This window comes from Oncorhynchus nerka, linkage group LG25 (assembly GCF_034236695.1).
Source record: "Oncorhynchus nerka isolate Pitt River linkage group LG25, Oner_Uvic_2.0, whole genome shotgun sequence".
Lineage (NCBI taxonomy): Eukaryota > Metazoa > Chordata > Actinopteri > Salmoniformes > Salmonidae > Oncorhynchus > Oncorhynchus nerka.
In genome coordinates, this window is record NC_088420.1 from 43,181,021 (window position 1) to 43,203,095 (window position 22,075).

Here is a 22,075-nt window from a genome sequence, read left to right on the forward strand (position 1 = left end):
AAAGCTTTAAAAATCTATCTCTGGCTTTCATTTCCAGTGTCTAACTGTCAGTGGAGTAAAGTCCTTAAGAACAAATACTTAAGAACTACTTAAGTAGTTTGAAGTATCTGTACTTTACTTTACTATTTATATTTTTGACAACTTTTACTTGACAAAAATCCTAAAGAAAATAATGTACTTTTAACTCCATACATTTTCCCTGACACCCAAAAACACTTGTTACATTTTGAATGCTTAGCAGGACAGTAAAATGGTCTAATTTACACTTATCAAGAGAACATCCCTGGTCATCTCTACTGCCTCTGATCTAGCGGACTCACTAAATACATGTTTTGTTTGTAAATTATGTCTGTGTTGGAGTGGCTATCCGTAAATAAATAAAAAGAAAATGGTGCTGTCTGTTTTGCTTAATATAAGGAATGTGAAATTATTTGTAGTTGTACTTTTGATACTTGAGTATATTTAGCATTTTAATTTACTTTTGATACTAAGTATATCTAACACCAAATACTTTTAGACTTTCACTCAAGTAGGATTTCACTGGGTGACTTTCACTTTTACTTGAGTCATTTTCTATTTAGGTTTCTTTACTTTTACTCAAGTATGACAATTGGGTACTTTTTTCACTACTGACCACATGCTAGAAGTTACACTGGACTATCTACAGTGCCTTGAAAAAGTATTCACCCCCTTGGCATTTTTCCTATTTTGTTTCATTACAACCTGTAATTAAAAAATATATATATTTGGATTTCATATCATAGACATACACAAAATAGTCCAAAGCGAAATGAAAATAATAACTTGTTTCAAAAACTAAAACTAAACAAAAAATGGAAAAGTGGTGCACGCATATATATGTATTCACCCCCTTTGAAGCCCCTAATAAGATCTTGTGCAACCAATTACATTCAGAAGTCACGTAATTAGTTAAATAAAGTCCACCTGTGTGCAATCTAAGTGTCACATGATCTGTCACATGATCTCAGTATACATACACCTGTTCTGAAAGGCTCCAGAGTCTGCAACACCACGAAGCAAGGGGCACCACCAAGCAAGCAGCACCATGAAGACCAAGGAGCTCTCCAAACAGGTCAGGGACAAAGTTATAGAGAAGTACAGATCAGGGTTGGGATATGAAAATATATCAGAAACTTTGAACATCCCACAGAGCACCATTAAATCCATTATTATAAATTGGAAAGAATATGGCACCACAACAAACCTGCCAAGAGAGGGCCACCCACCAAAACTCACAGACCAGGCAAGGAGAGCATTAATCAGAGAGGCAACAAAGAGACCAAAGATAGCCCTGAAGGAGCTGCAATGCTCCACAGCAGAGATTGGAGTATCTGTCCATAGGACCACTTTAAACCATATACTCCACAGAGTTGGGCTTCACAGAAGAGTAGCCAGAAAAAAAGTAATTGCTAAAAATAAAAAAAACGCTATGTCTGACACAAACCCAACACCTCTTTCACCCCGAGAATACCATCACCACAGTGAAGCATGGTGGGGAAGCATCATGCTATGGGGATGTTTTTCATCGGCAGGGACTGGGAAACTGGTCAGAATTTAAGGAATAATTGATGGCGCTAAATACAGGGAAATTCTTGAGGGAAACCTGTTTCAGTCTTCCAGAGATTTGAGACTGGGAGGTTCACCTTCCAGCAGGACAATGATCCTAAGCATACTGCTAAAGCAATACTCGAGTGGTTTAAAGGGAAACATTTAAATTGGAATGGCCTAGTCAAATTCCAAACTTCAATCCAATTGAGAATCTGTCGTATGACTCAAAGATTGCTGTACACCAGTGCAACCCATCCAACTTAAAGGAGATGGAGCAGTTTTTTCTTGAAGAATGGGCAAAAGTCCCAGAGACTAGATGTGCCAAGCTTATATAGGCATAACCTAAGAGACTTGCAGCTGTAATTGCTGCAAAAGGTTGCTCTACAAAGTATTAACTTTTTTGGGGGGGGGGTGAATAGTTATGCACGCTCAAATTCTGGGGTGAATACTTTTGCAAGCCACTGTATAATGGGATTTGGTTTGTTTGGTTGATGTACTAATGATTCGTATGTGCCGCTTGAAACAAAATTCTGGAGAAATTGGTTTACAAACAACAATTTTTTTAAGTGCAAACTGTATTTAAAAAAAATCCAATCTGGTTGTTGGGCCCTCCACAGCATAGAGACACACTTAAAGTGGTAAATTATCTTAGAGCCAACACAGAAGCCAAACAGCTCTCTGTCCTACTCTTGTATTTAAGTGCTGCATTTGACACTGTTGGTCCTAAATTGGTTTAGGACCCATTGAACCTTTCGAGAGTTTGTCACCCTTGGTGAACATAACTCAAAGAAAATACGTATCACATGTGGCGTTCCACATGGTTCAATTTTGGGTCCTGTACTGTTCAGTTTTATGTTACCTCTTGGCAGAGTTATCAGAAAGCACAGCATTGATTTTCACTGCTACGCAGACGATACGATACACAACTTGTGTCACCAGAGGATTTGAGTTCCACTGATAAATTATTAGACTGTATTAGTGATTGAAAAACTTGGATGGCTCAACATTTCCTCCAGCTAAAGACCAAGGTACTTATTGTTGGAGCCAAAGCCCAATGAGAGAATCTGAGAATATGGCCCCACATTTTAATTCATGAGCAATAAAGATTGCCACGGTGCAGCCGTTTCTCTCTCAGGCTGGTACAGAAAGACTCATCCATGCTTCTATTACAAGTAGGCTTGACTACTGTAATGTTCACCTGTCTGGTCTACCCAAGAAAGCCATTGGTCAACTGAAAAACATACAGAATGCTGCAGCACAGGTACTGACCAAGACCAGTTGGAGAGCACACATTAGACCCGTTTTAAGGTCACTGCACTGGCTGCTTGTGAGTTTTAGAATTCATTTTAAGATATATTGTTTTTTAAATCAATTCCCAATTGTGCACAACACGTCAGACATGCTTTTAAGTTATGTGCCCAGTAGGTCCCTCAGGTCCACTGGCCTTCAAAGCCTAGGACCAAGAGGCATGGAGAGGCAGCCTTTAGTTATTATGCCCCCAGCCTCTGGAATACTCTGCCAGAGAACCTGAGGGGGGCTGAAACAGTGGACAAATTTAAAAGAGATCTTGAAACATACATTTTTAGCTTTGCCTTTCCTCAGGGTGCTTTTTAGTCATTCCATATTTGTTCATTCTTGAGTTTTTATCCTCTTAAGTTTGTTGTGTAGTTAATGTTTTTATTTTGATTGTTTTTATTTTTTTCCTGTGAAGCACATTGTGTTGCATTCCATGTCTTAAATGTGCTGTATAAATAAAGCTTGATTTGACTGGGTAATGTCATAATTTCATCCACGCTGGTATGAGGTGAAGTCTCCCCCTCTCTGTCTGTCATGGTCCATTATGCTGCTACTCGCCCGTGGGCAGGGGCCCATTTCACAATTGAGGATTTGTGGGACTTTTACAGATTATGAACTGATCTCATATTAATTACATGTTTCTGCTGCATATTGTATATGAATAGTTATTCTTGGAAGAAGTTAAAATACTGTTACTTTGATGTTCTGACACTGTAAAATTAATAGTCAATTTCTCTCTGAACTATGGAAGAAACGTTTATCTTTTCAAATGGAAGGGTCATATTCCTGCCCTATAGCCCAGGGTTGGATTTCTACTAAGCTAACATATTGAAATGTTTTAAGGTCATACCAAGGATCATTTACCCCTGTAGGTACGGTTTGTAAATGTGATATTTCAATTTAATTTTTAACACATTTGCTAACATTTCTTAAAACCTGTTTTTGCTTTGTCATTGTGTGTCAATTAATGAGGAAAAAAATACTATTTAAGAATAAGAATAACCTAAAACACAAAGCTAAATATACACTGCAGTTGCTTACCAAGACTACATTGAATGTACCAGAGTGGCGTAGTTACAGTTTTGACTCAAATTGACTGGGAAATCTATGGCAAGACTTAAATAGCTGTCTACCAATGATCAACAACCAACTTGGCAGAGCTTGAAGAACAAAAAAATAAAAAAGAATGCGCAAATATTGTACAATCCATATGTGCAAAGGTCTTACAGACTTACTCAGAAAGACTCACAGCTGTCAGAGGTGATTAACATGTATCGACTCAGGGGTCTGAATACCTATGTAAATTAGATATTTTTGTATTTAATTTTCAATACATTTGCAAAAATGTTGAAAAACATGTTTTCATTTTGTCATTATTGGGTATAGTGTATAAATGGGTGAGAAAAATATTTAATCCATTTTGAATTCAGGCTGTAACAACAAAATGTGGAATAAGTCAAGGGGTATGAATACTTTAAGGCACTGTACATGGAACAATCATTCTGTGGGGATGTTTTTCAGCGGCAGGGACTGGGAGACTAGTCAGGATCGAGGGAAAGATGAACGGGGCAAAGTACAGAGAAACCCTTGATGAAAAGCTGCTCCAGAGCGCTCAGGACCTCAGAATGGGGCGAAGGTTCAACAGGACAACGACCCTAAGCACACAGCCAAGACAACAGGAGTGGCTTCGGGACAAGACTCTGAAAGTCCTTGGGTGGCCCAGCCAGAGCCCGGACTTGATCCGGATCATACATCTCTGGAGAGACCTGAAAATAGCTGTGCAGCGACGCTCCCCTTCCAACCTGACGGAGAGTGAAAGGATCTGCAGAGAATGGGAGAAACTCCCCAAATACAGGTGTGCCAAGCTTGTAATGTCATACCCAAGAAAACTTGAGGCTGTAATCACTGCCAAAGGTGCTTCAACAAAGTACTGTGCAAAGGGTCTAAATATTTATGTAAAATGTGGAATGTCAAGGGGTCTGAATACTTCCCGAATGCACCGTACATTTCCCTTGACTGAGTGATGCCAAATGTTTTTTTTTAAATGCCTCAACTTAACCCTATTCCCTACCGTGATTAGATTTTTCAAACAATAATTCACTTCCATACTTTTTTAGCAGTACTTTACAGCGTTTTAATTGTTTGAAAGTGAAAACAGCTTTCACAGAGACATTTTAAAAGTTAGAACTGTTTCAGTTCTCACTTTACGGTGCCTTTTTTATTTTTATTACAATATACTGTAATTGCAACCAAGACTGAAAAGACAATGTGAGGTCATTGGAATAACAGAGTCAAATCACAAAAACTTTAAGGCTTATATCATTAGCCTTTTCTGTCAAAAGAAATACAACACAGACAAATTTCCAAATATCATTCAAAACAAGTGAGCAGTGTCACAGATTGAAATCTCTCACTGGTTTAGTTGAACAAACCATTAAGTTTAGAGTTTAGTGTAAAAAGAAATTCATCTCGAGCCAATAAGGTGAAAACATGCTGAAAAGTCTGTTCTCCAAGTAACTTGAAAGCTCTTGATCAGTCCTTGGCTTCCAATCCGTCTATAACATCAGTCTACATCCCCATCCCACAGTGGTTGATGTGTCCAGTGTGCACCACTGTAGCGCTGTTCATCGCCACTGCTGCCCTCTGGCTCTCAAAGGCCTCTCTCTCTCTCCCCAGGGCCATCCTGTCCTGTTCCAACAGCATCCTCTCTCTTGCCAAGTTGGCTCTCTCGCTCTCCAGCCACTGCCGCTCTCTGTCCACTGCCGCTCTATCCCCCTCTATCGCTGCCCTCTCCCTCTCCACCATCTCCCACTCTCTCTCCAGTGTCACTCCCTTGTGAGCAGCAGTGGGCCCAGCTGGCCCCCTACCCAACCTCTCCTCTCTTAGGGCCCTCTCACACTCCGCTGTGGCCCGGTGGCACTCCTCTGTGGCGGGGTCCGCATACATCTCTTGGTCGTACTCCAGTGTGGTGTCACCTCTGTCCAGCAACGGGCGTCCTCTACTTCGAATGGGCTGCAAAGGGGAAGGCTTTGGGTCGTCGCCATCCGTTATAGGGGTCAGGACAGGTCCGCTGGCAGCGAGGCGGCCCTCCATGGCCTCGTTCATGAGGTAGAACCATGGCCAGGAAGCAGCATTGTCTGCCATGCTCTCCATGCCCACAGGAGGGTACTTCAGGTCCTGTTCAGAGAACAACAGGGGACAAACTATAGAACACAAACACAGAGCAGACTACAGTGTTTGAGCAATGCATGTGCATTAGGAAGGATTGGTCCTTCACTAAAGACATTCAGATTTTGATCCACTTGCAGTTTGGTTTATTTCATGTGGCACACATTAGCAGCAAGCAAACACTTGATCGTTTACCTTATATCTCCTCTTTAAGTTGTCCCACTTCTTGGCCACCTGGTAAGTTGACACCTTTCCCAGGAGACCCAACTCTTTTAAAATGGCCCTGCACACAAACACGATCAATGAGTTTTGATAATGCATATCTGATTTCATTGCATTGCATTGTCATTGACATTTATTTTCATACTACATCCTACTAACTTCCATGCAGTCTTGGCAGCATTTCGCCTCCCAGTGAAGAGAACCTCATTGGCAGCCCGCAACTTGATCAGCCTCCTCGTATCCTGCTCTGTCACTGTCATCAAAACAAAAATAAAGTGGATATTTGTTTACCTCATATCTTGTCAACAGTCATACATTTTAAACTCCTGAAGTTTTACATTTTAAAAGTATTTTATCCTCCTTAAAAAGTACATTCTGAGACATGAAGAATGGTACTGACTTTTATAGGAGAATTCCAAAGGTGTGGGGCACTCCTCTCCACTGGCATCGATGAACGTAACAGTTCCATCCACATCTGTGCCCCCTGGTCCCATTGCCTCTACCAGCTCAGAAATCCCACTACTCTCTGGCATGGGACATGGGTCTCTCTCTGTAGGCATCGGCGAGGATACAAACAAGTAGTCTTCCTCGCTCACCCATACAGGCGTTATTTTGGGGGCTCTCCCAGCCAGTCGGCCCTCGAAGGCATCGTTCATAAGTTGGAACCAAGGCCAGGAGGCAGGGCTGCTCTGGTTCTCCATGCCACGTGGCGGGTACTTCAAGTCCTAAAGGACAAAAGAAGATCTAAATTTATTGGGAGATAAAACTTAAGAGACTTACCCATCCTCCGGTACCACAAATACACATGGATGTTTACATACATGCGCAAGTAAACCCACAGGCTCTGACAGATAGGGTGAGATTGTACATAGACACACACTAGTTACGTTACCTTGAATTTTGTCTTCAGGTTGTCCCACTTTTTAGAGACCTGATCAGCAGACAACTTGCCTGCGAGGCCCATCTCTTTCACTATTGCCCTGCAGAGAAATAAGGGATTTACAAAATAAACCGAGTACATAGACTGGAAATAGCAGATTTTTATTTAGCCAAATACTTTCTTCCAACACAAGCCAACTCACCTCCAAGCAGGCTTGGCAGTATTTCTCTTTCCTGTGAAAGAGCCTCATTAGAAGCACGCAGCTCTATCAATCTCTTGGTGTCCTCCTCAGTCACTGTAATGCAAGCAAATATAACTAGTATCATTCTTCACAAAGACGTGTTATCGAAGTAACTTGTTCAAATCAAAGTTAAATCAGTCGGGTACACAGTTTAGCAGATGTTATAGTGGGTACAGCGAAATGCTTATAATAATAGCTCCTAACAATGTAGTAAAATGTAAATAAAGTACACAAATAATACATATAAAAAAACAAGAAAATGTCCAAATTAATCCAATTAACAATCCAAATAGCACTGTAACCCAAATGCAATCTATATGCGCACACACACACTAGATATATTAGTGAGCCCTGTCAAGAATCCAGTATACACATAAATACAGTGTTTGCTGACTGTAACTAAAATGGATGCTGACTGTAACTAAAATGCAATATAATGAGCTTTTGAGAATACAGTATTTAAATACACAGAACAAAACCCCCATGGCAAAATGGATAGTATTACCGGAAATAAGCATCAGGACCAGAATATACACTGAGAATACCAAACATAAGTAAAACTTTACTAATTTTGTGTTGCAGCCCCACTAAGTGAAACCAGATGGGATGGCGTAATGCTGCAGAATGCTGTGGTAGCCATGAATTCTAAAGAAATCACTGAGTGTCACTAGCAAAGCACCCCCACACCTTCTCCTTCATGCTTAACGGTGGGAACCCCACATGTGGAGATCATCCGTTCACATACTCTGCGTCTCACAAAGACGTGGTGGTTGGAACCAAAAATCTTAAATTTGGACTCATCAGACCAAAGGACAGACTTCCACCAGTCTAATGTCCATTGCTCATGTTTCTTGGCCCAAGCAAGTCTCTTCTTATTGGTGTCCTTTTTAGTAGTGGTTTCTTTGCAGCAACTTGAACATGAAGGCCTGATTCATGCAGTCTCCTCTGAACAGTTGATGTTGAGATGTGTCAGTTACTTGAACTCTGAAGCATTTATTTGGGCTGCAATTTCTGAGGCTGGTAACTCTAATGAACTCATCCTCTGCAGCAGAGGTAACTCTGGGTCTTCCTTTCCTGTGGCAGTTCTCACAAGAGCCAGTTTCATCATAGTGCTTGATGGTTTTTGCAACTGCACTTGAAGAAACACTCAAAGTTCTTGACATTTTCCGCATTGACTGATCTTCATGTCTTAAAGTAACGGACTGTCGTTTCTCTTTGCTTATTTGAGCTGTTCTTTCCATAATGTGGACTTGGTATTTTACCAAATAGGGCTATTTTCTGTTTACCACCCTACCTTGTCACAACACAACTGATTGACTCAAACACATTAAGGAAAGAAATTCCACAAATGAACTATTAAAGGCACACCTATCAATTGAAATGCATTCCAGGTGACTACCTCATGAAGCTGGTTGAGAGAATGCCAAGCATATGCAAAGCTGTCTTCACGGCAAAGGGTGGCTACTTTGAAGAATCTCAAAAGTATATATTTTATTATTTAACACTTTTTTTGGTTACTACATGATTCCATATGTTTTCATAGAGTTGACGTCTTCATTATTATTCTACAATGTAGAAAATAGTAGAAAAAAAAAGAAAAACCCTGGAATGAGTAGGTGTGTCCAAACTTTTGACTGGTACTATATGTATGCGAATGGTGTGTATAGACGGTATGGATTGTCTGTGAATAGAAAAAGTGTATATAGCAGTAGTTATATAGGATGAGCCATGACTAGAAAACAGTATATACATATAAAGTGGGTAAAACAGTATGTAAACATTATTAAAGTGACCAGTGTTAAATGACTATGTACATAGGGCAGCAGTCTCTAAAGTGCAAGGTAGAGTACTGGGTGGTAGCCGGGTAGTGGCATTGTCCAAGGTTCAGGGCAGGGTACTGGGCGGAGGTCGGCTAGTGGTAACTGTTTAACAGTGATGGCCTGGAGATAGAAGCTGTTAATCAGTTAGTTATTGTTGCTACTAGTTCAAATATTACCAATAATTCATAAGGCTTTACACGGAACCCAAACCGGCTGCGCGCGTGCACCATCGTGTGCCATTGTGCATAAATGTATTTTGTCCCCCTACACCAAACGCGATCACAACACGCAGGTTAAAATATCAAAACTATCTCTGAACTAATTACATTAATTTGGGGACAGGTCGAAAAGCATTAAACATGTATGGCAATTTAGCTAGTTAGCTTGCACTTGCTAGCTAATTTGTCCTGGGATACAAACATTGAGTTGTTATTTTACCTGAAATGCACAAGGTCCTATACTCCGACAATTAATCCACAAATAAAATTGCCAACCGAATTGTTTCTAGTCATCTCTGCTCCATCCAGGCCTTTTCATCTTTGAACTTTTCATCTTTGAACTTATATGGTGATCGGCATCTAAACTTTCATAGTATTACCACGACAACTGGCAAAACAGTTAGTCTTTCAATCACCCACGTGGGTACCTGCTGTGTGGATTAATTGTCGGAGTAGGGGACCTTGTGCATTTCAGGTAAAATAACAACTCAATGTTTGTATCCCAGGACAAATTAGCTAGCAACAGCAAGCTAGCTAAATAGGACAAATTAGCTAGCAAGTGCAAGGTAACTAGCTAAATTGCGATACATGTTTAATGCTTTTCGACCTATCCCCAAATTAATGTCATTGGTTCAGAGTTTGTTTTGATATTTTAACCTGCGTGTCGTGATCGCGTTTGGTGTAGGGGGACAAACATAAATGTATGCACGATAGTGCACAATGCACGAGCGCAGCCGGTTTGGGTTCCGTGTTCGGGTCACAAGATGGTGAACGTAACTAAATAACTCAAACATGCACTTTAAAAACTGTCTGGGTCAACCAATACCAGCCTAAGTGGGAAATCATATTGATTTTGTACAGTCATATTGTATTTTGAGCAAATCATCCCTTTAAAAAAGGAAAAACATCACTTACGCTTATATGAGAATTCTGTGGTCCTGTGATACTCCCCTATGGCGGACCCTGGGAACATGGCTGCACCGTTCCGATCCTCTGTTTCTACCAGCTCATCCATTTCTGACTCTGTCAAGAACTCAGACATCCCCCCCCTCCCTGGTGTCCGACGGGCCCTCTTCCTTGGTGGTGGAGAGGGCTCAAACTCCTCATCACCCTCCTCTACTACTGGCGTCAGGATGGGGGCGCAGCCGGCGAAACGCCCCTCGACAGCATCATTCATGCGGTAGAACCAGGGCCAGGAATTTGGGTTGCTCTCCATGCCGCGGGCTGGACATTTCAACTCCTGCTCCAAAAGAGGAACAACACAGTGGACAGAGCAGTGTGGAGTGGAATTGCGAGGAGATTTGTGCAGGAGGTGATGCGAGATACATTGTGAATCAATAATAACTTCAACAGACTAGGAGAATGTTTCTTATATACTACAATAAAAGTTCACCAATACAAGTTACATACACAAATGCACTAGTTGAGTACTGTCATCACTCTCTCACACTACCTTATATCGCCTCTTGAGATTATCCCACTTTTTGGCTAGCTGGTCAGTAGTCACCTTTCCCTGAAGACCCAACACATTCAAAATAGCTCTGTAGGAAAACATAGAGACAAACAACAATGGTTAACTTGAGACAATAATTTGCAAAACAATTCTGTTAGGACACTAAACGAAATCTGAAATGATCAAATAGGTGTAAGCAATAGGGTAATAGCTCCATTTTACCTTCTGATAGATAAAAATGTCTTCCTAGCTAGCCTGTCCAGTCCTTTCAGACATATGTAAGTGTGAAAGAGCTAGGGGTGGATTAGGGACAGACAATAACAGAATGTGCTTGGCAATAATATGGTCTGCATCTGTCCCTCCCAGACATATTCACCTCCAGGCTGGCTTAGCGGTATGTTTTCTGCCTGTGAAGAGGGCCTCATTCACGGCACGCAGCTTTATCATTCTCTCCGTCTCCTGCTCTGTCACTGTTGAGCAAGAAACAATGTCAGTAATATGAATGATTACCTTGTATCAAGTAACACTATTTTTGCAGCAAGCTTGCTAACAATCAATAACTACAATTACTAAAGACCTAGAATCTAGACAGACCTCCTGGACAAATAAAGGTTGAATAAATCATTAACTGTCAACCTATCAACACAATCACAGAGCATGCTCAGCTCACTTACTTACTTTTATATGAGCATTCTGACATTCTTCGCCAGCCCATAGTAGTAGAGGCCCCAGTCTGAGTTGCATCAGTGTTAACTGTTGCATTGTTTTCCAAGTTCCCTGTCCCTGCACTGTCCTCCATCTCCGTTTTGATCAAGAACTCCAAAATGTCAGCACCCTCGGTCCCCTGTTCTCTCTCGTTGGTTAATGGCGAGGGAGCACTCGGATCCTCACCACCCAAAGATTCCACCGCCAAAACGTGGGCGCTGTTGAAGAGGCGTCCTTCCATGGCCTCATCCATAAGTTGGAACCATGGCCAGGAGGCTATGCTAGTAGAAACAGTGTCCTTGCCAAGAAAAGGGTATTTTAAATCCTAAAGGAAAAAGACAAACACAGAAGTGGGACTATGACTGGGATGCAGAGGAGGCTGGTGGGGGGTCATATAGGAGGACAGGCTCATTGTAATGGCTGGAATGGAATTCATGGAATGGTATCAAACATATGGAAACCACGCATTTGACTCTGTTCCATTAATTCCATTCCAGCCATTACAATCAGCATGTCCTCCTATAGCTCCTCCCACCAGCCTCCTCTGCTGGGATGAAGCTTTTTTGTTTTGACGATATGATCAGTAAATATTTACAATATCAGTAAACACCCAACTTCCAAGTGCACACACACTTTACCTTGTATCTAGTCTTCAGATTTTCCCACTTTTTGGCAATCTGGTCAGCTGTCAGCTTTCCCTCAAGACCTAATCCCTTTAGAATTGCACTGCATAGTGAAAGATAAAAAAACAGTTACAATCCTGATTGTGGTATACTGGTGTATACAATTTCATACATATGACAACCCGCACATACTTCCAGGCAACCTTGGCAGCATTTCTTTTTCCTGTGAAAAGAGCCTCATTGGAGGAACGCAGTTCTATTAACCTCTTGACGTCCTCTTCAGTCACTGTAAACAAAACACATTGGATTGTAATCACCTAATAGTCCATAGCTTGCTGCAACTAGATACACTACATGGCCAAAAGTAAGTGGGCACCTGAAAGCCAAACATCTCATTCCAAAATCATGGGCATTAATATGGAGCTGGTCCCCCCTTTGCTGCTATAACAGCCTCCACTCTGTTGGTAAGGCTTTCCACTAGATGTTGGAACATTGCTATGGGGACTTGCTTCCATTCAGCTACAAGAGCACTAATAAAGTTGGGCACTGATGTTGGGCAATTAGGCCTGACTCACAGTCGGCGGTCCAATTCATCCCAAGGGTGTTCGATGGGGTTGAGGTCAGGACTCTTTGCAGGCCAGTTAAGTTCTTCAGTATGGACCTTGCTTGTGCATGGGGGCATTGTCATGCTGAAACAGGAAAGGACCTTCCCCAAACTGTTGCCACAAATTTCAAAGCACAAAATCATCAAGAATGTAATTTATGCTGTAGAATTAAGACTTCCCTTCACTGGAACTATGGGGCCTAGCCGGAACCATAAGAAAACAGCCCCAGACCATTTTTCCTCCACCACCAAACTGTACAGTTGGCACTATGCATTTGGATAGGTAGGTTCTATTGGCATCCGCAAACCCAGTTTCGTCCATTGGTCTGCCTGATGGTGAAGCGTGATTCATCAATCCAGAGAACGCATTTCCACTACTCCAAGCTAATGGCGGAAAGCTTTACACCACTCCAGCCGATGCTTGGCATTGCATATGGTGATCTTAGGCTTGTGTGCAGCTGCTTGGCCATGGAAACCATTTCATGAAGCACCCAATGAACAGCTCTAGTTCTTGTGCGAACGTTGCTTCCAGAGGCCGTTTGGAACTCGGTAGTGAGTGTTGCAATAGAGGGCAGACGATTTTTACGTGCTACAGCACTCGGCGGCCCTGTTGTGTGACCTACCACTTTGCGGCTGAGCCACTTCACAATAACAGCACTTAGTTGACCGGGGCAGAAATTTGACAAACTGACTTGTTGGAGAGGTGGTATCCTATGACGGTGCCACGTTGAAAGTCACTGATCTCTTCAGTACGGGCCATTCTACTGCCAATGTTTGTCTATGGAGATTGTATGGCTGTGTGCTCGATTTTAAACACCTGTCAGCAACGGGTGTGGATGAAACAGCCGAATCCACTAATTTAAAGGAGTGTCCACGTACTTTTGGCCATGTTGTGTATCGCTACAACGGAAGCAGAGGGGATAAAAACAACCCATTCAATAAATTACTTCACTAGCACAACAGCCTGCAGTTGTATGCATGTGACAATTTACCTTGCGGTAGGTAACTAGATGAGACGAAAGAAAATAGCTAATAACATTTACTACTTACTTTTATACAAGTTATCTGTGACATTAGGCGTTGGGTCCATCGTTGACTCCATTTGCACCAGCTAGAGAACAGAACGTACAGGAAGGAAGCGTGCTCATGCACACAAGCTTTCCATCCAGGAGAATAAGAATAGCTTAGTAGGCAGTGGTAGTTAGCTATCCAGCATCCGCCAGCACCTTAAGTTTGATATTTGGTTATTTTGCTTTTCGGGAAATGGTTATTTATCAAATGTATGGGGCTATTTCCCAAAAAGAATGTAGGATTTGCCAACCATTGATTAGTTGTTTAGCTAGCTAGTAGCTAACGTTTGGTATCAAGTAGCTAGTTACGACAACCCAACCCCCTAGCAGGATAAGTCAAAACAATGTCCTATTTTCAACACCCAGGAAATTCGTCTGTTATAAATATTTCGATTTGGTACCAACGTGAAAGGGTTACACAAAAAACACTCACATTTTTAACAAAAGTTGTTATGCAGTTTCTGTATTCCTATCTAGTTAGGGTTGTACACGATCCGAGAAGGGTGCACCCTATTACGATCCGGGGGAGGAGTGTCATGTATTTCAACGAATATGATTGTTTTTTTCCTGTGGCGTAACCCTGTAGCATGGGGTACAACAACGACATCAGGAACCAAATATTTGTTCCCACTTCCACAACCGTGAGGTCGACACGTCGTTGTTTGAGAACAAGCTAGCTTTTTCAACAACAACAAATCTAGCATATTCCGAGGATAAGAAAATATTTAACAGTTTGTGTTATCGGAAACATTTTCTGTACTAATTGTCAATGCGGTTTACAATACTTATTTAAACTCAATCTTAAAATCTAGCTAACGACTAACAGTAGCTAGCCATCTGAAAGACGTTAAGGACCGTCCTACGCCCCCTGTTAAAACAGGGACACGAAACATTTAGCCCTTGCTATCGGGTGTCGGTGAAAAAGCCAATATGTAGCCTAGGCAGCCGGTCAGGAGTATCAGTATCGTCTGAACTTGGTGTGCTTTCGAGGTAATCTACTTGTGGACCGGCTCGTACATAAAGTATCCTCCATCCAGGCTGCAAAGACAATTTGCCTCCTTAACTAGCTTTATGGCGAGCAAACGGGAAAAATATCTACCGTTTAAAAAACCCACAACGGATTTCTTACAGTTTAAGATGTTTCACCGCGTTCGGCCAAGGGTGTGCAACTAACTACATCCCAGGGATGATGGCTTTGAGTGAGATTTCCTGCTCGGGGAAATATGACATGCGAATTTCAAACCATTCAAATGTACTCTGTTGGGTATTTCAACAACTACGAAAATATAGGTGGTTTTGGCTAAAGTGTTGACCTGTCAGGTAACCTTTCCTTTTAACTTCCAGGACTAGGTCCTCAACATCAAATTTGGACAACTGCAAAATAACTTGTACTCAAACAATTTTCATTCAATCATTCCATGATAAATGTTTTCTTGCTTGGAATTAGACTGAATTTAAGTCAATCAAAGCATAAATAAATCTACTCCGTACACTACACACCTCAGGAAAAACCCTGTCCAGACTTTTTGGCAGTGTTGTGGATGACGTGACGGCCATGCATGGACATAGATGTTTGGATTGTCCTTTAACCTTCTTGAGTGATGGAATTCATAGCACCTTTTAACAGGTGCATTATCAATGGACACACCATTGTTCTGTGGTATGTTGTTCTCCTGCAAGCCCCATCTATCTTTGGTAGATAATTTCAGCTGTGCTGCACTTTGGCCAACTGGTGGTAGTGCACATATCAAGGAACCTGTGCAAGCTCTGTTAGTGTCATAAATGCACTGTGATTTGGTTAATCTTTTCTCTTCCTGCAATGACAACATATAGGCGTATCAGTTTGAAGAATCACTTATTTTGAGTGCATGGCCTACTGTATAAAACAACATTTAAACATTTAAGTCATTTAGCAGACGCTCTTATCCAGAGCGACTTACAAATTGGTGCATTCACCTTATGACATCCAGTGGAACAGTAGTGCATCTAAATCTTTTAAGGGGGGTGAGAGGGATTACTTTATCCTATCCTAGGTATTCCTTAAAGAGGTGGGGTTTCAGGTGTCTCCGGAAGGTGGTGATTGACTCCGCTGTCCTGGCGTCGTGAGGGAGTTTGTTCCACCATTGGGGGGCCAGAGCAGCGAACAGTTTTGACTGGGCTGAGCGGGAACTGTACTTCCTCAGTGGTAGGGAGGCGAGCAGGCCAGAGGTGGATGAACGCAGTGCCCTTGTTTGGGTGTAGGGCCTGATCAGAGCCTGGAGGTACTGAGGTGCCGTTCCCCTCACAGCTCCGTAGGCAAGCACCATGGTCTTGTAGCGGATGCGAGCTTCAACTGGAAGCCAGTGGAGAGAGCGGAGGAGCGGGGTGACGTGAGAGAACTTGGGAAGGTTGAACACCAGACGGGCTGCTGCGTTCTGGATGAGTTGTAGGGGTTTAATGGCACAGGCAGGGAGCCCAGCCAACAGCGAGTTGCAGTAATCCAGACGGGAGATGACAAGTGCCTGGATTAGGACCTGCGCCGCTTCCTGTGTGAGGCAGGGTCGTACTCTGCGGATGTTGTAGAGCATGAACCTACAGGAACGGGCCACCGCCTTGATGTTAGTTGAGAACGACAGGGTGTTGTCCAGGATCACGCCAAGGTTCTTAGCGCTCTGGGAAGAGGACACAATGGAGTTGTCAACCGTGATGGCGAGATCATGGAACGGGCAGTCCTTCCCCGGGAGGAAGAGCAGCTCCGTCTTGCCGAGGTTCAGCTTGAGGTGGTGATCCGTCATCCACACTGATATGTCTGCCAGACATGCAGAGATGCGATTCGCCACCTGGTCATCAGAAGGGGGAAAGGAGAAGATTAATTGTGTGTCGTCTGCATAGCAATGATAGGAGAGACCATGTGAGGTTATGACAGAGCCAAGTGACTTGGTGTATAGCGAGAATAGGAGAGGGCCTAGAACAGAGCCCTGGGGACACCAGTGGTGAGAGCACGTGGTGTGGAGACGGATTCTCGCCACGCCACCTGGTAGGAGCGACCTGTCAGGTAGGACGCAATCCAAGCGTGGGCCGCGCAGGAGATGCCCAACTCGGAGAGGGTGGAGAGGAGGATCTGATGGTTCACAGTATCGAAGGCAGCCGATAGGTCTAGAAGGATGAGAGCAGAGGAGAGAGAGTTAGCTTTAGCAGTGCGGAGCGCCTCCGTGATACAGAGAAGAGCAGTCTCAGTTGAATGACTAGTCTTGAAACCTGACTGATATGGATCAAGAAGGTCATTCTGAGAGAGATAGCGGGAGAGCTGGCCAAGGACGGCACGTTCAAGAGTTTTGGAGAGAAAAGAACAAGAAGGGAAAATAAACTAAATGCCAAGATATCAAACTTTGGAAACAATCTCTATATACATTACCGTTCAAACGTTTGGGGTCACTTAGAAATGTCCTTGTTTTTATAAAGAAAAGTACAAAAAAAATGTCCATTAAAATGACATCAAATTGATCAGAAATACAGTGCAGACATGGTTAATGTTGTAAATGACTATTGTAGCTGGAAACGGCTGATTTTTAATGGAATATCTACATGGGCGTACAGAGGCCCATTATCAGCAACCATCACTCCTGTATTCCAATTGCACGTGTATTAGCTAATCCAAGTTTATAATTTTTAAAGGCTAATTGATCATTATGTGGTATCCCAGGAGGTCTACCCCGGGGGGTGGTAATAGAGGGGAGGTACGTGAGGCGACGTTGGCTCCCTCTGCTGGGAATACGGGAGCTGGGCGCCGCGACACGAACAACTCCAAGTGGAGGTAATTAGGGGAAGTGCCAACCAGCCGTGGAAATAAAAGGAGCACTGTGGCACACCGCGAAAAGGAACGGGGAGGGACCGAAACCGAGCAAAAGTAGCGAAGAAGGACCTAGCCAAACTTAAGTGATTTTCATTGTTGTGTTTATGTTCTGTCCTAGTAAAGTTGTTTTTGCGGACTAAAACCTCCCTATCTCTGTGTCCATCTCTGCACACTAAGAAATTATAGCTAGCTAAATGATTTACTGCAGAGTCAGGCTAGCCATGATCTAACTAGTAATTTAGGCTGGTAGTTGATTTTAAGGTACAATTATGATAATGGAGATTTGCAATTAAGATTTGACTAAAATGTGGGTAATTGGATGCTTAGATGAGCTTCTCCTTCACGTCTCTATGGATTATTTTTGCATAAGGTCAATTAAACATGAAAAGAAAGAGCTATGAGACTAATTTTTAAAGAAGCACAAACGGGCAGATCAGGTGCAAACGGATCCCAGCCCTTGCATCCCTACCGACCCCAGAGCAGCTCCCTAACCTGAGGCTAGTCAGTGTGGTCAGAATTTGCAAGGACCCAGTCTACCACCACCATCAACCAGGCAGTCACTCACATGCCGAGTTCAGAATTTAAGTTTAGCTTCAGTTTGTAATAAATTATTGTCAGATTAAGTCTCACTTTAAAGTGTTGGTTGTTGATTCATGTGTGTTCTTCTTTTGATGGCTGTGGCATTTTTATTGTGATAATACAGTAATGGTTACATTTACATTTAAGTCATTTAGCAGACGCTCTTATTCAGAGCGACTTACAAATTGGTGCTTTCACCTTATGACATCCAGTGGAACAGCCACTTTACAATAGTGCATCTAAGTCTTTTAAGGGGGGTGAGAAGGATTACTTTATCCTATCCTAGGTATTCCTTAAAGAGGTGGGGTTTCAGGTGTCTCTGGAAGGTGGTGATTGACTCCGCTGTCCTGGCGTCGTGAGGGAGTTTGTTCCACCATTGGGGGGCCAGAGCAGCGAACAGTTTTGACTGGGCTGAGCGGGAACTGGACTTCCTCAGTGGTAGGAGGCGAGCAGGCCAGAGGTGGATGAACGCAGTGCCCTCTTTGGAAGCTCTCACCATCACTTTGGTCACAATTTTTCTGTCCTACAGTGCTCATTGTTGAGTCGTGAAATCTTAAGCTTGTTTTAGGCTGTCTTTTACACACTGTTTGTACACTTATTTTGCAATGCTCTGCCATCTCTTCAACCTCTTTCCATAGTTCTCCAAAGTAACCCTCACTTCTATAGTCCTGTAATGTGTCTGTAAGGGCACCTACTAGATCCACAGTCCTTGTTAGGTCAAGAGAGATTGATTGGAGCATGTCAGAAAGACATTTGGCATCACCAAGCACTTTACAAAAGGTAACCAAGAGCCCTATGAAATGGAAATATGTCTGAGAAAGAAGGCCCCTTGCCTCCACTGATCTATCACCACTATTTTCAAGTGTGATATGTCTCCTGTCTCAGCCTCCAGTATTTATGCTACAGTAGTTTATGTGTTGGGGGGCTAGGATCAGTCTGTTATATCTGGAGCATTTCTCCTGTCTTATTCGGTGTCCTGTGTGAATTTAAGTATGCTCTCCCTAATTCCCTCTTTCTTTCTCTCAGAGGACCTGAGCCCTAGGACCATGCCTGAGGAATACCTGGCCTGGTGACTCCTTGCTGTCCCCAGTCCACCTGGCCGTGCTGCTGCTCCAGTTTCAACTGTTCTGCTTGCGGCTATGGAACCCTGACCTGTTCACTGGGCGTGCTACCTGTGGCTTTGGTACTTAGCATTGCCACATGCATTCATCCTTTTCTCTATGACAAGGTCATGCTTTGCTATTTCCTCTAAGATTGTCAAAAAAAAAATACCGTTGTGAGAGTCAGACTCTCGATGACCTCTCTGAGCTATATTTTGAGTGGCAGTTAATAGGAGCACATCTGCAATTAGCTGGGCCTCCGTCTGTTTCATTCGACCAGGATCTTACACATTCTGGTTTGCAGACTGAGAGTAATATAATTACATTGGGTGATGTACCTGGAGAACATAATCCTCTTATCAATACCTCTCATAAATACAAGCAGTGATGAAGTCAATCTCTTCTCCACTTTCAGCCAGGAGAGATTGACATGCATATTATTAATATTAGCTCTGTGTGTACATCCAAGGGCCAGCCGTGCTGCCCTGTTCTGAGCCAATTGCAATTTTGATAGAACGCTGAAAGTCCTTTTTTGTGGCACCTAACTACACGACTGAACAGTAGTCCAGGTGCGACAAAACTAGGCCTTTCCCGTGTTGATGGTGTTGTGAAGAAGGCAGAGCATCGCTTTATTATAGACAGATTTCTCCCCATCTTAGCTACTACTGCATCAATATGTTTTGACCATGACAGTTTACAATCTAATGTTACTCCAAGCAGTTTAGTCATCTCAACTTGCTCAATTTCCACATGATTTATTACAAGATTTAGTTGAGGTTTAGAATTTAGTGAGTGTTTTGTTCCAAATACAATGCTTTTAGTTTTAGCATTAATGAGGGCTAACTTATTCCTTGCCACCCACTCTGAAACTAACTGCAGCTCTTTGTTGAGTTGCAGTCATTTCAGTCACTGTAGTAGCTGACGTGTATAGTGTTGAGTCATACGCATACATAGAAACGGGCTTTACTCAAAGTCAGTGGCATGTCGTTAGTAAAAATTGAAAAAGGGCTCTCAATAGCTACCCTGGGGAATTCCTGATTCTAACTGGATTATATTTGATAGGCTTCAATTAAAGAACACCCTCTGTGTTCTCTTAGACAAGTAACTCTTTATCCACATTAGAGCAGAGGGTGTAAAGCCATAACACACGTTTTTCCAGCAGCAGACTATGATCAATAATGTCAAAAGCTGCACAGAAGTCTAACAAGACAGCCCCCACAATCATTTGTTGTGGGTGTGAAGTCCCAATTCTCGGTTTAAGGGTCTCTTTTCCAAGCTTAAAATGTTAAGCATTCAACATTGGCCATGCTGTCAATCCAGCATGATTTCTGCCTCGCTCAAAACAACTTAACTCAGAACTGGGAAATCTGACTTCAGTTCAAGACAACTGGGAACTCACGAAAAAATGAGCTCCAACTGGAAAAATACGCTTTGAACGGTCATCCAACTCGGAATTGTAAGTTGGAAACTCGGGCCTCTTTCTGGAGCTACAACCTGAATATCACTGACGTCATCATGATTCGACCCTGTTTTTTTCAGAGTTCCCAGTTGTCTTAAACACCACATCCTGAGAATGCCAGAATTTGATGACAAAATTTGCCCATGAAGGACCCGCCACACCACCTTCCTGTTCAAGTGAGAGCAGCACAACAAGGCGAGTCTGCTGCTGCATACATTATGTAATATGCCAGAGAGAAATGTTTACTCTATCTAAGAAAATAATACTAAATGTATGTTGTGTAGTAAACTGTTAGTAGCCCGTTAGTAGCCCATGTGCCTCACCCTAATAATTTGGTATATTTTCCCCTCTTAATTTTGCCTACTGTTCTGACTTGGTGGTGCAAATGTAGCCTACAGCCTGTTTTAGATAAATGTAATCAAATATTTTAAGAGCTTTCATTGTCTGCTTATATGCCCCCTTTATTTATTCGATGGTTCTGACATGGTGTACAGGGAGAATACTGTAAGAATGGCCCGTGTTCTGAATTATGTCGCTATACATTTCAAAAGTGTTAAACAAATAGTTATATTGACTACATCCGTCGTAGCTCGCTCATTAATGTCTTAATCGAAATTACAGTTTGCCTCTTATCCGCTCGTCGTCCCCTTAGGCCATAATTTGTACATCTCAATTGTCAGTAGAAACCACATTTGTTAAAGTAAGTCAGCCATATTAGCTATGTTTTTTTAAAGGCAGTAAATGAGGCTGAATAAACTGTTTCGATGCCAGACAAGGCTCCGCTGATATCCAGGAGTACCAATGGTAAGTTGTTGGGGCAGCTATTGGGACAGCTTTATGTAGGCCCTAACAGTGTGTGGGCACCGTTTGTCACCGTTATAGTGCAATTAATGTTAATTAATTTTTTGTGTTTTATCGTGGGTTTGCTGGCATGTATCTAAAAATATATATTTTTTGTTTGCCCCACCAAGATTTACATGCTAAAATCACCACTACAACAGAGGTCTCATTTAACCCACAGTTTTACTTCTTGATGTTTAAACCACATTCTAACCTGACAGGGCAATATGATCATATTGATAGACTCTTTTGGGGGAGAGTTTCAGCCTGGCTTTTGAACTGGTCTAAACTTGATCCATTTAAGTCATTAAGACCATGGAAAATGTAATGAGCTCAGGCCTCTTGCTTAAGAGCAGGGAATGATGTGTCTGAATACAAAGCCAAATAATCATATGT

At 42.4% G+C, this 22,075-nt stretch overlaps 1 protein-coding gene across 1 annotated transcript; it reads right to left on the minus strand.

The window, feature by feature from the left end:
• Positions 1 to 4,974: 4,974 nt before the first annotated feature.
• On the minus strand, positions 4,975 to 14,409 carry LOC115109536 (uncharacterized). Its single transcript, XM_065009942.1, has 13 exons — positions 13,850 to 14,409; positions 12,388 to 12,481; positions 12,211 to 12,298; positions 11,546 to 11,897; positions 11,244 to 11,337; positions 10,868 to 10,955; positions 10,330 to 10,654; positions 7,334 to 7,430; positions 7,148 to 7,235; positions 6,656 to 6,980; positions 6,415 to 6,508; positions 6,229 to 6,316; positions 4,975 to 6,042 (listed from the first exon to the last, which is right to left on the minus strand). The coding sequence occupies exons 1-13, from the start codon at positions 13,899 to 13,901 to the stop codon at positions 5,434 to 5,436; spliced, it is 2,394 nt and encodes a 797-aa protein (XP_064866014.1). The 5' UTR covers positions 13,902 to 14,409; the 3' UTR covers positions 4,975 to 5,433.
• Between the last annotated feature and the right edge of the window lie 7,666 nt (positions 14,410 to 22,075).

What these genes read in the sequence shown, in the direction of transcription:
- LOC115109536 (XM_065009942.1), bottom strand. Translation starts at nt 13,901, where the DNA reads ATGGAGTCAACGATGGACCCAACGCCTAATGTCACAGATAACTTGTAT. An exon ending in CACAGAATTCTCATATAAGC is followed by an intron (nt 7,431 to 10,329) that starts GTAAGTGATGTT and finishes CTTGCATTACAG; the next exon opens with TGACTGAGGAGGACACCAAG. An exon ending in CCAAGCCTGCTTGGAGGTGA is followed by an intron (nt 7,236 to 7,333) that starts GTTGGCTTGTGT and finishes ATTTCTCTGCAG; the next exon opens with GGCAATAGTGAAAGAGATGG.